Genomic DNA, 13,268 nt, shown 5'->3' on the forward strand with positions numbered 1-13,268 from the left:
AACTGTTCTTAGCGGGAAATACCAACAGAGACAGGTATTCCGGACATAATTCGACCTCTCGTTGAAAGGGGCAGTATTTGTGTTGGTAGAATCAAAATTTTTGCAATTTCCTTTTTATGTCTTTATAAATTTTTCTTGCTGTCAAGTTTGGCGCTTTGTTTGAGATAAATTTTCAATCATTTACTTTTCATATGGATATATCATTGTTCGAATACTATGTGGTGGTAGCTCAACGTCTACGTAATAGTCCAATCCAACATTCAAATCTAAGAGCTGAAGCTTCAAGGCAGTATCCTTATTATTCATGGTAACAATAACAATATTATTCTCGGGTGTCAAGAAGGATGTCACTAACAGATCATTGCTCGACTGAACAAGTGAAATTCGTCTTGAATCTTGAAGTATGAATTTTGAAAAGTGGCCCATATAATAGTACATTGGTTGCAAGTAAAGTGATTGAGTCTTGTTGTTGGCTACAATTAACGCGTCACACCAATTATTCATGTGTGTTGGACCTCCAACTGCATCTAGAAGACAGTTCCAGTCAGTCCATCCTTGTGCATAATGTTGTAAATCATTAATAATATCATATCCATATGATTCACCTCTTGTCCAATCACCGTAATTCACGTTGGGGCCTTGCGTTGCTTCTGTTCCGAGCAAAATCTTTTCCGGAGCCATGTCATACACTAAATCTAAGTGTTCGTAGGTACCATCTGAATACCAGTGGAATGCAGTTCCAGCTGTCATGTTTTGTAACGTTGATGAGTGAACAGTTGGATTCAGCTAACATGAAACATACCTAATGAGTAGTATGCAATTATTGCAGCCCGTCATGTTAAAGTTCAAATTGGCATAGAGTTGAATCCAGTAGCTAAACTTACCCACATATTTTGCAGCTTCCTTATCAGCATAAATAGTTTGAGCCCACAAATGAACATGATCTCGATTGTGATCATAAATCATGATATTGACATCTGGGTGAGTACTCTTCATAAGAGGTCCCAAATAATACTTGATGAAATCACGTTGATATTCAGCAGTATATACACAGGCTTCATAGGGCGCGGCATATTCTGAAAGAGTCATGGACCATGTAATGTTGAGGTTTCATGTCATTCAAGAAATTCCATCATGAACACATGAAAAATCATTTAGTATTCGCTCAATTCCTTAATCAACAACTCAAACATACCTGGCTCGTTCTGTACGGTTAATCCCCAAAAGTTAATTCCTTCTCTCTTGTATGCTTCAACGTACTTGCTGAAATACAAGGCCCATGATTTCAATACTTGAGTATTATTGATCAATCCCAAAGGTAAACCACTGCCATTCATATCATGATTGGTTTTCATCCATGCAGGAGGAGACCAAGGAGATAAGAACAACTTGAGAGGCTTTCCATGAAAAGTTGCCGTCGTGTTCACCACTCGCAGGGCCATAGGTAACTTGTAGAGCTTATCCCGTTGTATCGAAAAGTCTTTCAATTCAAAATCATTGGCCGTATCATCACAGCTGTAGGTTCCTAAGGCAAAGTCGCACGAGTTCATTGGAATTCTCCCAATGGTGTAATTTAACCCAGAAGGAGACCAATACAAATTGAGAATGTCTTGTTTTAATCGCTCGTTCATGGTTGAAAAAACAAAACTGGCACTCTCAGTAATGGCACATCCAAAGCCAATGATCTTTTGGAGAAGATGATTCGGATTAAGCAACACAATATTTGGCTCATCTGTATTTCCTTGACGTTGTTGGATGCGGGATGGATCAAATGAAGCCCTGACATCATTTCTCTTTTTGAAATATAGAGGAGCAACGGGAGTGAGTCGATCGGAAGTGTGTTGTGCAGTTTGAATGACTCGAATGAACTTGGGGACTTGTTTTGCTTGGACAATTGATGATGATGATGCCATAAAACGTGGATCAAATGATGATAATAATATGGTCAGTGCCATCATGAGGAGCCATAGCGCGGTCGCCAAGCTCACTTTGTTTCGGGGCAACAACATTTTTTCATGTGTGAAAATTACAATCATTCCAAATATGTCATTGGTGGAACTTTTAGACACAATCAAATGAACATTCTTGGCACACAAAGGGAGCATGGATTGACGAAACGTATGCGTTTTAGCAGTTGGTGATTATGCTCCTTAATTATTCATCTCCTTCGGAACGATTGTGTGTAATTTTCACCCAATTCCAAACTCTTTGTGCATCACAAATACCAAGCCACAAGCGTCAAAGTGAATTCTTTTTGAAGCTGGTATAGCAAATGTCTTCACCTTGCGTTGTTGGATGTATTTTTTTCTCGGAGTTGGTAAACAATCCTCCTCGATCTCGATCTTTCTCTAGTTCTAGTTCACTCCTCTGCAAAAATGACGAAATTCATCAATTCGTTCCAGTAACCTCACAAAAAATGTCGCTCCTAGATTCTACCTTTCTCCACTCATTACGTGACTCTATACCATGGCAAGGTTTGTTGTGGTACGTTGCCGTTCCTTTGTGTGCGTCCGTGGCAGGTGCAATTATTGGTGCAGGAATCCCAGGTCTCTTCTTCCACCGATTTAGTAAACCGAATAATTCTGACAGACACCAACATATTCGTGAGATGTACATCGTTGAGTGTGGATTAGGTATTGGTGTGTTAGCAGCACATGGATTGTGTTGGTATTATCTTGGATTCTTGTCAATATTGACAAATATTGGATTAATTGCTGCTGGTTGTGCATATATGCGCTATCGTTTATATCATTAACAAAATAATAAATATTGTGTAATTATACGTAATCTACCGTATACGATGTAAAGTTTTAGATCATTGGTTTGAAGTAAGTATGAAACCTTCTGTTGGGGCCACACAAAAATTTAGGTGAAGAAATCCGTAAAGGTTGTTATTTATTATTGGCTCATAGTATGCTTTTTGAGCGTGCAATCAGTAGATCCAGAGAATAAATGGTATTTCAATTGACCAACATTATGTTGTTCCTTAATTTGGCCTTCCAAAGGAGCAAATCCTTCGATCGAGAGAACCTTATCCGTTGAAATGGTTTTTCTTTCTGGGTTTACCGAGTGTGGCGTGCTGTGGATTGGAATTCCGCTTCTAATATCCCACAACTTGACAACATTGTCGTCACCTCCAGAAATAAATTGAAAATCACTCACCCACTTCACTTTACGGACCCATCCTCGATGGGATCTGAACAGTGATGCTTTTTTGGAGCCTCCCTGTCGAGCATCCCACAACCGAATCAAAAAATCTGGATGTGAGCTCAACACTGAGGTACTGTCTGAGTTGTCCTTAACTGAAATAGATGTTACAACCTTACTGCCGTTGAGTGTGATACTGTTAACACCTGTTGCAACGTCCCATACACGAATGGTGTGGTCAGAACTTCCAGAAACAATCCTTCCTCCCTCAATCCATTTAACACAAGTCACTCCCAACAGATGGCCATTTTGGTTATCACTCTCTTTTCTTTCCATTGTTCCAATTGGTGCATATTGTTGAATTTGAGATGGCATTTTCTTCTTCTTTTTCGTTGGCTCTTTATAGTCTTCGTCATCATCATTTTCATCATTTGCTGGAAGATTATTCTCATAGAAAAGTGCACTCTGAGATCGTGTCAAATCTACTTGCCATAACTTTAAGGATCTATCCTCGGAGGCAGTACAAATCATCGTTCCTCGTGGATGCAAACAAATATCATTCACAGTGTCTGTATGTCCATTCAGTAACATTTTCATTCTCATCTTTTCCTCAGATGGATTTGAAACCCATACTCTTCCATATTCATCTTTACCACATCCAGCAATTAGAATATCACCTACAGAAAATGATTTGTCTTCTGAACTTGTATGATGTTCGGCAATATAACAAGTAGCAAGACCAGTAATTGGTACCTTGGACTGTTTGGTTTGATGCACAATTTTACCGAGTGTGGTATCAATCACTCTCACCACACCATCATAACATCCTGAAATGAGATATTGATTATCAGCAACATTGGAAGTGAGACTGCTTCCTGAAGTGTGAAGTACCAATGATAAAGCACTCACCCAATCATCATGAGGAATGCTATCCACACATTTTGGAGCAGGTTGTGCTTCAATATATTCCAAAGTAATTGCTGATTCTGGCCATATTTGAAGTTTTGTAAAGAATTTTGCAAGGCTTGTTCTCAAGAATATCTTCTTTCCAGGTTTATACTCGATCAAAAATTCAAAAGGAACATGTTTTGGATGATTCTCTTCCGAATGTTCTTGAATTAATAGTTGATTAATCACTTCCGAAAGTCCAAATCTTGTGAAATTAGATGGTACTTTGAAAGCATTTTCCGAAACTTTTAAAGGATAATTCTCTGTAATGAATTTCACTTCCATCTCCGAAGGAAATTGAGAGAGTAAAAAGATGGGTTTGTCATCATCGGCTTTGTCCAGCATTTCTTTAATACTATTCTCTTGTGATACCTGCTCTCCGTTATTTTCATCATCGGAAGCATCATCTTGCAAACGTTGGTCATTATCCTCTTCTTTCATATCATGTTTGTTTTCCTCATCATCGCTACTGCTTGCCCACATGTCATAGGTTGCTGTTGTTTCCTCGTGCTTTTTCTTGTTGTTGAGTGGTTTGGACATTTTTTAAAAAGTGTTCACAAAAAATTTGAACGACAACTACTGACATTAACAATTCGTTGTTCAGTTTATTCGTGGAAGCCCCATTATCGATGCTTGCCTTTGGAGTGTGAACGATTGGAGCTTGATGTCGTGGGTGCCACTTGTTTTCTCTTGTTGGACGACGATCGATGAGAGGAAGAACCTCTTCGTTCAGAGACTGAAGAAAAACTGTAATCTGAATAGTCGTCCGAGTTGTACGGGCTAGCTTGAGATGAATACATGTCAGCATTGCTTGCCAATTCACTTTCGTCTTCTGAGGTATCGTAATAAGTTTTCTTGGAGGGTTTGTGCCTTGATTTCTTTTCTTCTGTTGCACTGGTCCGAGATCGTCGAGGCGATTCGAGAGGTCTTCCTCGTGACGGAGAGCTTGGCACTTTTCTTGAGGCTGATGAGGATGATGAACCTTTTCTCTCGTCCTTTGTTGGAGTTTTACTTCGAAGCGAGGGAGACATGGAACGAGAATTTCTGGTGGAGGAGGAAGATGACGAGGTTGGAATTAAGTGTTTTGGAAGGGCTGATTTTGAGGTGGTTTTCGGAGATTCATAACCCGAAATTCTTCTTTCGGAAGACGATGATCGTGAGGTAGCACCTCGTTTTTCAACGCTGCTACCTGTGGCTCTCCTAGTTGGTGTTGGAGATCGACTTCTCTCCACACGAGGTGACGACGATATCTTGGGAGATGGGGAACGTGTTGACCTAGTTTTTGTGACAGAGCTACGACTGTCGGAATGAATTTGTTGCTTACTTAGATAATATTTTGTGTTTTCTGCCCGTAGCTGTTCGATTTCATTCTTTGCATTCCTTAACTCTTTTTTAAGGAGTATGACTTTCTCCTCAAGCTCTGGCGCTCGTTGCAGCTGATCTGATTGTTGGGCTAATTGTTTTTTAAGTTTTTCAATATCTGCTGTTTGGATGTGTAGTTCACGCACCAACTCGTCGTATTGCTTTCTGACATGCTTCACTTCGTTTGCAGACTCCACTTGGAGTTTTCGGAATGCTTCTTCAATATCCCTCTTTTCTCTTGTTAATTTTTCAATTCTTTGTCACAATTTGGTACGTCTTAATTAGACCTACAATTCTATAATGTTAAAACACTTACTCCTTGTTTGGCTTTCTCAACTGTTCGTTCTCATTTCTTAGATTTTGAATTAGATTTTTAAGTATTTCAATGTTTGGCTCCTCATATGCAAGGGGAAGAGGATACCTGACGCAATCGTATTCAGTGTAGTAAATCACAATGAGATATCTTGTGTTCGAAGGTGTCAATGACGTTTTACTTGCTTCACCGTCGTCCATTGAGGGTGTTGATGAACCTTTTGATGATGACTTTTTTTGAAATAGTACTTCCATTTGGTTTTTTGTTATAAATTCAAGAGACACAGAATTAGACTTTTTCATCAATGCTTGATAAATCATTTTAAGGAAGGTATGAAATGGCTTGTAGCTGTTGGCTTTGCTTGTCAAGGTTTGAATATCTAGCATTTTGTGTTTAATTGAATTTTCAAAATATCAAACATTCCGTCAACCAAAGTTAAAATCGAAAGCAAGATCCAACATGTACATACGTTGACTACTATATCTTCCACACCACCGATCACAAGTTAATTTATGTTCTATCGTTAAAATTAAATTATCAGCATCGGGTGTAGTAAAATACACCATGTAGGGCTCGTTGCCAAACGAGTAGTCTGTTTTCGAGTTGAACGTTTCTCCACTCCCATTAGACATGGTTTTCAATTTCTTAATTTTTTTTGTACTTTGATGGATTGGTTTTGGCGGCAAGAGCCTTCTTGGCGGTTTCATCGAATTTCAAGGAATAAAGATACAAAGACCATTCCTTGAATTTTGATCATTTGATCATACTGACTACTATGACAATACATTATATAAGAATTTTTGAATTTTGAAAATTTGTTCCAAGTCATCATCATGATGATGAATAATATTTTTATGAAATTACATTTTAAAAAATGAGAAAATTCTTGAGAGCCCTGCTGGAACGAAAGCAGAAAACAAGAATTGAAGAATTGAATGAAAAGTATCTCGAAATTATGAGAAGAGGTACTAACGCTGCAACAGCTCAAGCTCGTTTCCAGAGAAGTACTGGCTTGGATACCGAAGATGTTATCACCGGTAAACAACATATTTTGCATAAACAAAGAAAGGATCGTTTGGCTTTCAAACCGGACAGAGAAATTCTCGAGAATAGTACTTATCCTGCTGAATTTCCAAGCACCTACGTTCCTGTACCAGAACCAGAAGTACCAGATCGTAGAGGAAGAAGAGCCTTGGGAGCATTATATAAATTGTACAAGGAGCTGTACAATCGTCATAGAAAATTTGTTTGGTTTAATGGATATGAACCATCCGTTCAATGTGCCGGTGTTTGGGTTGCTCCTTCTGCTACCGTCATCGGAGATGTTAGATTATGTGATAATGTTAATGTTTGGTACAATGCTGTTTTGCGAGGCGACAAGAATAGAATTGAAGTTGGGCCTCATACCAACATTCAAGATGGTGCAATTATTACCGTTGATGATAAGCCAACTCTTGCTGGATTCGAGAGTGGTGTTGTCATTGGTGGCCATACTACGATTGGACACGGTGCTAAATTACACGCTTGTCGTATTGGCAACGAATGTGTTATCGGAATGAATGCCACTATTCTCGAAGGAGCAATTATTGAAGATAATGCTGTTATTGCTGCCGGCTCTTTAGTACTTCCAAATACCAGAGTTGGTCACGGTGAAATGTGGGCTGGATCACCTGCTCGATTGATCCGCCATTTGGGCCATAATGAAGAGCTTCAAGTCAAGACAGACGCTTTAAATTATGTTCATCTCGCAGAAAAGCACGCATTAGAGTTCACAACAACCGGTATGGCATACAAGGAAGTCGACACAATTGTGGAAAAGCTTGAGGAACTCAATCCAGAGAGCAGAGATGACAGAGCTGTTCATTGGGGAGTTTGGCACGAACAGTCAAAATCTGCAACTGTTTCTTTGTGGAAGAAGGACAGAATTCTCTAATCTTTAAATCATCATTTTCATACTACTTTACTATTTATAATGTTAATCATCACATATTGCATCCTTAAATTAAACCAATTGGATTTTTGAAGGTTTTGAGGGGAGCCAATGTCTCGCTCATTAAACAATTCTGCTTTGTTTCAATTTGATGTTTGTGAGTTCCATGTACTAACTAAAGGGAACTCCTTCTCATCATTGACTTCATTGATTGAAACATTTCAGTATTTCAAGAAGGATTCTAATCTCGAAACCACTCCAATCCCATCCTTCTTTTCATTGAGGTACTCTTTCTCTTATCCAACCTTTTCTTGACAAGTGATAACCAATAAAAATCATCATAGCAGGTCAGCTTTCATCACGCCATCAAAGCAAAAAAAATGTAAGCAAAAATTTTTTGATTCTCAAATTTTTCTCTAACAACCACTGTGTGTGTGATATGATGATTAATACGAATGATAAATGTGTTGGACTGATCAACTTGGTGTTTATACATGGATTGGATCATTTTGTTCAATGCGGATATTGATTTCGGTGTTTTATGATTGAAACATTTCTCTGATGATAACTCGATTCGATTACAGATAAACAACAACAAGAAATGATCTTCCTCGAGGCTGCTAACAAAATCATCCAAGAAGTGCTCACCAAGCAATTTGATCCGTAAGTACTTGTCCATATCCGTATGTTTTGTGATATGAACACAGGACGTCTTCTTTCATCAATGATGATGATGGCTTACTTTCTCTGTTTTTGAAAACAAAATCATTACAACCATGGATACATCTATAACAACATCCTCTTAACAACAACACCTCCTTGTATCTTCAACAATCATTTCTCTCACGGGTCTCATTGCCAATCTATTGTTGATATTTTCCACGAAACCACTGTCATCATTGAATCTCGTTTCGGGTCTTTATTGACTCTCTCTTGATATTGTACTCATCAACAACAGAGCCACAAGATCTGGAGTCCGTGTGAACGGAGGTGATTTCGATGGAACTAAATTCGTTCTTGAAACTGATGCTGGAAACAAGAACATTCTCAACTTGTCCGTCTATGTTCACGGTGAAAAGGTGTTCACAAAATATGGTGGTATTGATTTGTTGAAGAAGACACTTCCTGGATTGACTGTTCAATCTCCTGGTCTCAAAGTTGAGGATCAAGTTCACACTTTCACCATCACTATTGATGTTGAAAAGGAAGAGAAGAATAAGGCAAAATGGTTGCAAGAAATTCCACGTTGCAAGACCACCTACATGAGTGCTGTATTCTTACAAGCTATGGAAAAGCATACAAAGGGTGAGACTATGGAACCAATTCAAATTCCATATAGACCAGATGAGAATATCTATCTTATCAGTTATAAGGGCAAGTCATTGGTTGCAGTTTACAGTATTTTGTTCCGTGATCCTGATGATGTTGTTTTGGCAAACGGATTTTTGTGTGAATTCAAGGATGCCAAGAAAGATCGTGCACTGAACGCTGCACCAAATATGAACTTTTCACAAGGCCAATTGGCTGGTGAGTTGGTTGATGTTAAATCAGTCACTGAGCCACGTGATGAAAGAACCTTGAAAAAGGAAGGATGGGGATTTGTTTCAATTAGTTTATTGGATGTTCAGTTAAAGGCTGACAAGCAAATGAATACTGCTGAATTATTGATTGGTTTCCGTTCCTATTTGCACTACCACTTGAAGTGCATGAAGGCTTACATGCATATTCGTATGAGAGAACGTGTCGAGAAGTTGATGCAAAACTTGAATGCTGCAAAGGACTTGAGCGGTAAGAAGACTGAGAAGAAGACTATGTCTGGTAAGACCTTTAAACAGAATTAGATTTTGTTGAACATTTGAACATTGTAGCATTAGCAGTTGTCGTCGTCATTGACACTTTTTGTTTTCACCATTTTCCTTATTTATTATTCAATACAATGAACATGTTGTTGAATTTTGTAAATTGAATATTTACATTTTGTGAACACAATTTCTTTTTACTCGTATCAAAACTTGAGCCTCACTTGTATATTAAATATCGAGAACGAATAGTATTGAAAGCATCTAGGTCAGGTTGCCATGATCTGACAATTTCTTCTACACTCACGGTTGGGTCTAGAATGAGCTGAATCGTTTGGTCATTTCCTATCAATGACTTGGCAAAGCTATTTCGCCACATCAATTGATTTGCATCGTAGAGCTTCAACAATGATTTGATCAAGGTAAGTGAGATTGGTAAAAAGCTCTGGTAATACTCATCAATTTGGGAATCGGACGAATAGTCGAGTGGTCTCAACACTAGTCTAATACCTTCACATTGCTTATTCGTGTGAATATCCTGAGTGGGAATAAAATAGGTTGGGTAAGATATTTGCACATATTTGAAATACATGTCCAATTCTTTTGAATACTGTGAATGCAATAATTGAACCCATTTTCTTGAATCTATAAATGGAGCACCAATGACTTGGAATGGATTAGTAGTTCCTCTTCCAATAGACACATTGTACATTGCCTCAAACAACACCAAACCAGAATATAATTCTACTGTATCTACATAGGGAAGATTTGGACTTGGTGGTAAATACAAGATGGGCTGTTTGAAATATTCTCTAATTTCTCGAAAAGAAGGTCTCTTCTTGGAATAGGTCTTTGAAGAGTCATCTTTCACTGGAATGATACTTAATTGATCTCCCATTTGAATATTCATTTCAGTGTCAAACAATTTTGCAAGCTCTCCCATGGTCATACCAGTAATGAGTGGTAGCTTGTAAATTCCAATAAAACTTTGATATTTTAAATCCAACATGGGTCCTCCAATCACTCGTCCATTCAAATAATCAATTCGATCCAAAATTGTAAATTTCACATGATTTTCTTTAGAACTTTTCAAAGATTCACACATGGTACTGATAAATGTAAAAGGTCTCATTCCAACATCTTGAACATTCATTCCTCCTTTCAATTGTTTTTGGAACGAAATAAAACCTACCTTGAATGTCCAACACCAGCATGGTGATATTTTTCAACATGTAAGGTAAAGGTTTGTATAAATCATTTTGAGAATGTTGATCATTATACAAGCTATATACTGGTAAATGAGTCACGGAATCTATGTAATCTCCAAAATATTGTCCAGGAGGTTTATCTCCATACACTCCATGTTCGGGCGCAAATAAAGCGATTAATTTTAATTTTCCTTCTTTTGATAATTCCATTAATAAATCAATGGTAGATCTTGAAAGAGAATAGGATTGTCCCGAAGGATTAGTAATGAGTCCAATCGAATGGCCATACAGAGGAGTCAGATAATTATTAACACCTGGCTCTATAACATCTCTAGAAAGAAAAGGCTTGTTTTGAATTTCATTGTTTTTCCGATAAGGATGATGATGATGATACAAACGAAGAGAAGTCTTCTTGCTTTCATGTGCATTCACCAATAAATGAAATTCTTTGAAAAGATGTCCGCTTGAAATCATCATGGTGCATAAAATGATCAGAAATACATAAATTTGATGTTTTTGAATTTGAATCGGATCATAATGATAGGTCCGAGTTGGTGAGTTCCGTAAACAAGTCTTGTTCATCATCGCTCACGATAATGAAATGAATTTGTTGGACTGAGATTTTTTTTTGAACGATAAAAAATCCAAGTTTGGAAACAGTGTTAATAAAATTCAACCATGTAAATGTTAACACTCAATAAATCATGAGAGGGAGTTCTCTATTTGAATGATAGGTCTTAGACTCCATTAATTATCCAATAATGATGGAATCATCTCAATATAATTTAGAGAATTGTATTTTCTTTTTTCTTGCAAATATAAATGGTGGCTTTCATTCCCTTTCCTAGATCTCCAAGTGAAATGAGTTTGCGACAAGTAATTTCCCAAAAGTTGCGAGCAGCTAGCTGATTTTCTAAAAGTGTGTTTTCAATGGTCAACAACAGTACAATTCCATCAGGTTTGATGAGTCGTTCTAATTGTTTCACTAATTTTGGATAAATTTTGGAATTTCTTGCATGATTACCACATAGTATTCCAAAAGGCATATCGGAGATGACAACATCCATCGATTGAGATTTGAATGGAATTCTTCTGGCGTCACATAACATGATGTGAATATTGGTGTGAAGTTTACAATTTTGATTCATGACACTGGTTTCATCTGTCGAATAATCCAAATTGAACATTTGAACATTTTGAGACTTATTCAGTAATAAATAGTTTGCAGCGAGTGAGAGGGATCCTGAACCAGCAAAAGGATCTAAAATGGTGCAAATCGAATTCGGGGAGAATATCTTTTCACACAAAGTGGGCTCTTGCATTAATAAGGTTTTCCATAACATGTAGCTTGTTTGAGGTTTGAGTGTGGATTTGCCATATTTCAGTCTAAAATCTTGTTTGGTGTAATAGTAAATGAGATCAAGTTCTGGAAAATTCTGGGAAGGCAAATTCAGAACAGATTTTTCATTGTTCGTATTGACATCGGTTGTGTCATCATCTGAAAAATGGCGAAGCCCATATTCCTGTAAGTAATGCAATGGTGGAGTGAGAAGTAAAGCGGTCACAGCTCGATCTATGTCCAAATAAATTAAAATGTCAATATCATATTTCTTCAAATTTACGTTCATATTTTTGCATACATGTTGTCCAATTCCGTAACCATACTCTGTTGCAATATCCACAGATGTATACGAATGTCGGAGCTGGCTAGATTGTTTTCGAACAGCAGTAACTCTAAATTTTGTTTTTTCTGAAAACAATAATTCTTCAGTTGGAAATTTCTTGCAGTACAGTTTTCGAAATAGTTCAAAGGACTGTTTCCATGCCATTTCATCTTGTTCACGATATGGAATTTCATTCTTAAATTTAGGTAATGCATTTGCTTTGTCAAGTGGAACATTTGGAATGAGTGAAATGAAAGAATACACACAATCGACGGACGGTAGTGCATTTAAATGTAAAACAAATTGTGAAACATGCTCCATAAATTGGTCACGAGATTCTTTGAAACTTTCATTCTTTCCTACTAAATTAAAAACTAAAAGTTCATTGTGTGAAAACAAAAATTCTGGCACGTGAAACACGTTTGAAAAGTTCACATCCAACCATTCACAACTCTCCTCAGAATGTATCTTTCCATGTACTCGTGCTAATGTTTTCAATTTTCCTACAGGTAATTCCGAAGCAGTGTTGTTGTATTTCCATGTTTTTAACATTCTTGCCACACGAGTAGTGGGATAATCAAACACAGACAAAGAAGGCTCAAATCCATGATACCACTCTTTTTCAACTCCCTTCATAGTAAAAAGAGCTTGAATTTCGCTCTTGACAATTTGTTCAAATCCATGTGTATGAGTGATGAGAAATTGAAATGAATTTTGGAGTGATGATGATGATGATTCATAGTGTCCATGCTGTGGTGGTTGCTCTCGGATGATGATGGGATGATAACTCTCCGAAGAATGACCCACTCTCTCTTCCACACTGTGCGGCGCTTTCATTTTCGACATTTTTTTCAAATCGTTTATGAATGATTCAAAATCTTAAAAGATCTTTGTCAA

The 13,268-nt window shown here is 37.5% G+C and overlaps 7 protein-coding genes across 7 annotated transcripts; 2 read left to right on the forward strand and 5 right to left on the reverse strand.

Moving 5' to 3' along the window:
* Nucleotides 1-180: 180 nt before the first annotated feature.
* C9374_014104 (uncharacterized protein) lies at nucleotides 181-2,009 on the reverse strand (the record flags this gene model as incomplete). Its single annotated transcript, XM_044690055.1, has 3 exons — nucleotides 181-743; nucleotides 885-1,076; nucleotides 1,196-2,009. 3 exons carry the CDS (start codon nucleotides 2,007-2,009, stop codon nucleotides 181-183), a joined length of 1,569 nt encoding a protein of 522 aa, XP_044553536.1.
* Nucleotides 2,010-2,898: 889 nt separating this feature from the next.
* Nucleotides 2,899-4,635, reverse strand: C9374_014105 (uncharacterized protein; the record flags this gene model as incomplete). Its single annotated transcript, XM_044690056.1, has 1 exon — nucleotides 2,899-4,635. One exon carries the CDS (start codon nucleotides 4,633-4,635, stop codon nucleotides 2,899-2,901), a length of 1,737 nt encoding a protein of 578 aa, XP_044553537.1.
* An 83-nt stretch (nucleotides 4,636-4,718) lies between these two features.
* On the reverse strand, nucleotides 4,719-6,402 carry C9374_014106 (uncharacterized protein; the record flags this gene model as incomplete). Its single annotated transcript, XM_044690057.1, has 3 exons — nucleotides 4,719-5,712; nucleotides 5,774-6,149; nucleotides 6,240-6,402. 3 exons carry the CDS (start codon nucleotides 6,400-6,402, stop codon nucleotides 4,719-4,721), a joined length of 1,533 nt encoding a protein of 510 aa, XP_044553538.1.
* Nucleotides 6,403-6,644: 242 nt separating this feature from the next.
* Nucleotides 6,645-7,703, forward strand: C9374_014107 (uncharacterized protein; the record flags this gene model as incomplete). Its single annotated transcript, XM_044690058.1, has 1 exon — nucleotides 6,645-7,703. One exon carries the CDS (start codon nucleotides 6,645-6,647, stop codon nucleotides 7,701-7,703), a length of 1,059 nt encoding a protein of 352 aa, XP_044553539.1.
* A 598-nt stretch (nucleotides 7,704-8,301) lies between these two features.
* Nucleotides 8,302-9,541, forward strand: C9374_014108 (uncharacterized protein; the record flags this gene model as incomplete). The annotated part of the gene is made up of 2 exons (XM_044690060.1): nucleotides 8,302-8,363; nucleotides 8,659-9,541. 2 exons carry the CDS (start codon nucleotides 8,302-8,304, stop codon nucleotides 9,539-9,541), a joined length of 945 nt encoding a protein of 314 aa, XP_044553540.1.
* A 178-nt stretch (nucleotides 9,542-9,719) lies between these two features.
* On the reverse strand, nucleotides 9,720-11,181 carry C9374_014109 (uncharacterized protein; the record flags this gene model as incomplete). The annotated part of the gene is made up of 2 exons (XM_044690061.1): nucleotides 9,720-10,639; nucleotides 10,692-11,181. 2 exons carry the CDS (start codon nucleotides 11,179-11,181, stop codon nucleotides 9,720-9,722), a joined length of 1,410 nt encoding a protein of 469 aa, XP_044553541.1.
* Nucleotides 11,182-11,492: 311 nt separating this feature from the next.
* Nucleotides 11,493-13,217, reverse strand: C9374_014110 (uncharacterized protein; the record flags this gene model as incomplete). Its single annotated transcript, XM_044690062.1, has 1 exon — nucleotides 11,493-13,217. The coding sequence occupies one exon, from the start codon at nucleotides 13,215-13,217 to the stop codon at nucleotides 11,493-11,495; it is 1,725 nt and encodes a 574-aa protein (XP_044553542.1).
* Between the last annotated feature and the right edge of the window lie 51 nt (nucleotides 13,218-13,268).

This window comes from Naegleria lovaniensis (genome assembly GCF_003324165.1).
Source record: "Naegleria lovaniensis strain ATCC 30569 chromosome Unknown tig007, whole genome shotgun sequence".
Taxonomy (NCBI): domain Eukaryota; phylum Heterolobosea; class Eutetramitea; order Acrasida; family Naegleriidae; genus Naegleria; species Naegleria lovaniensis.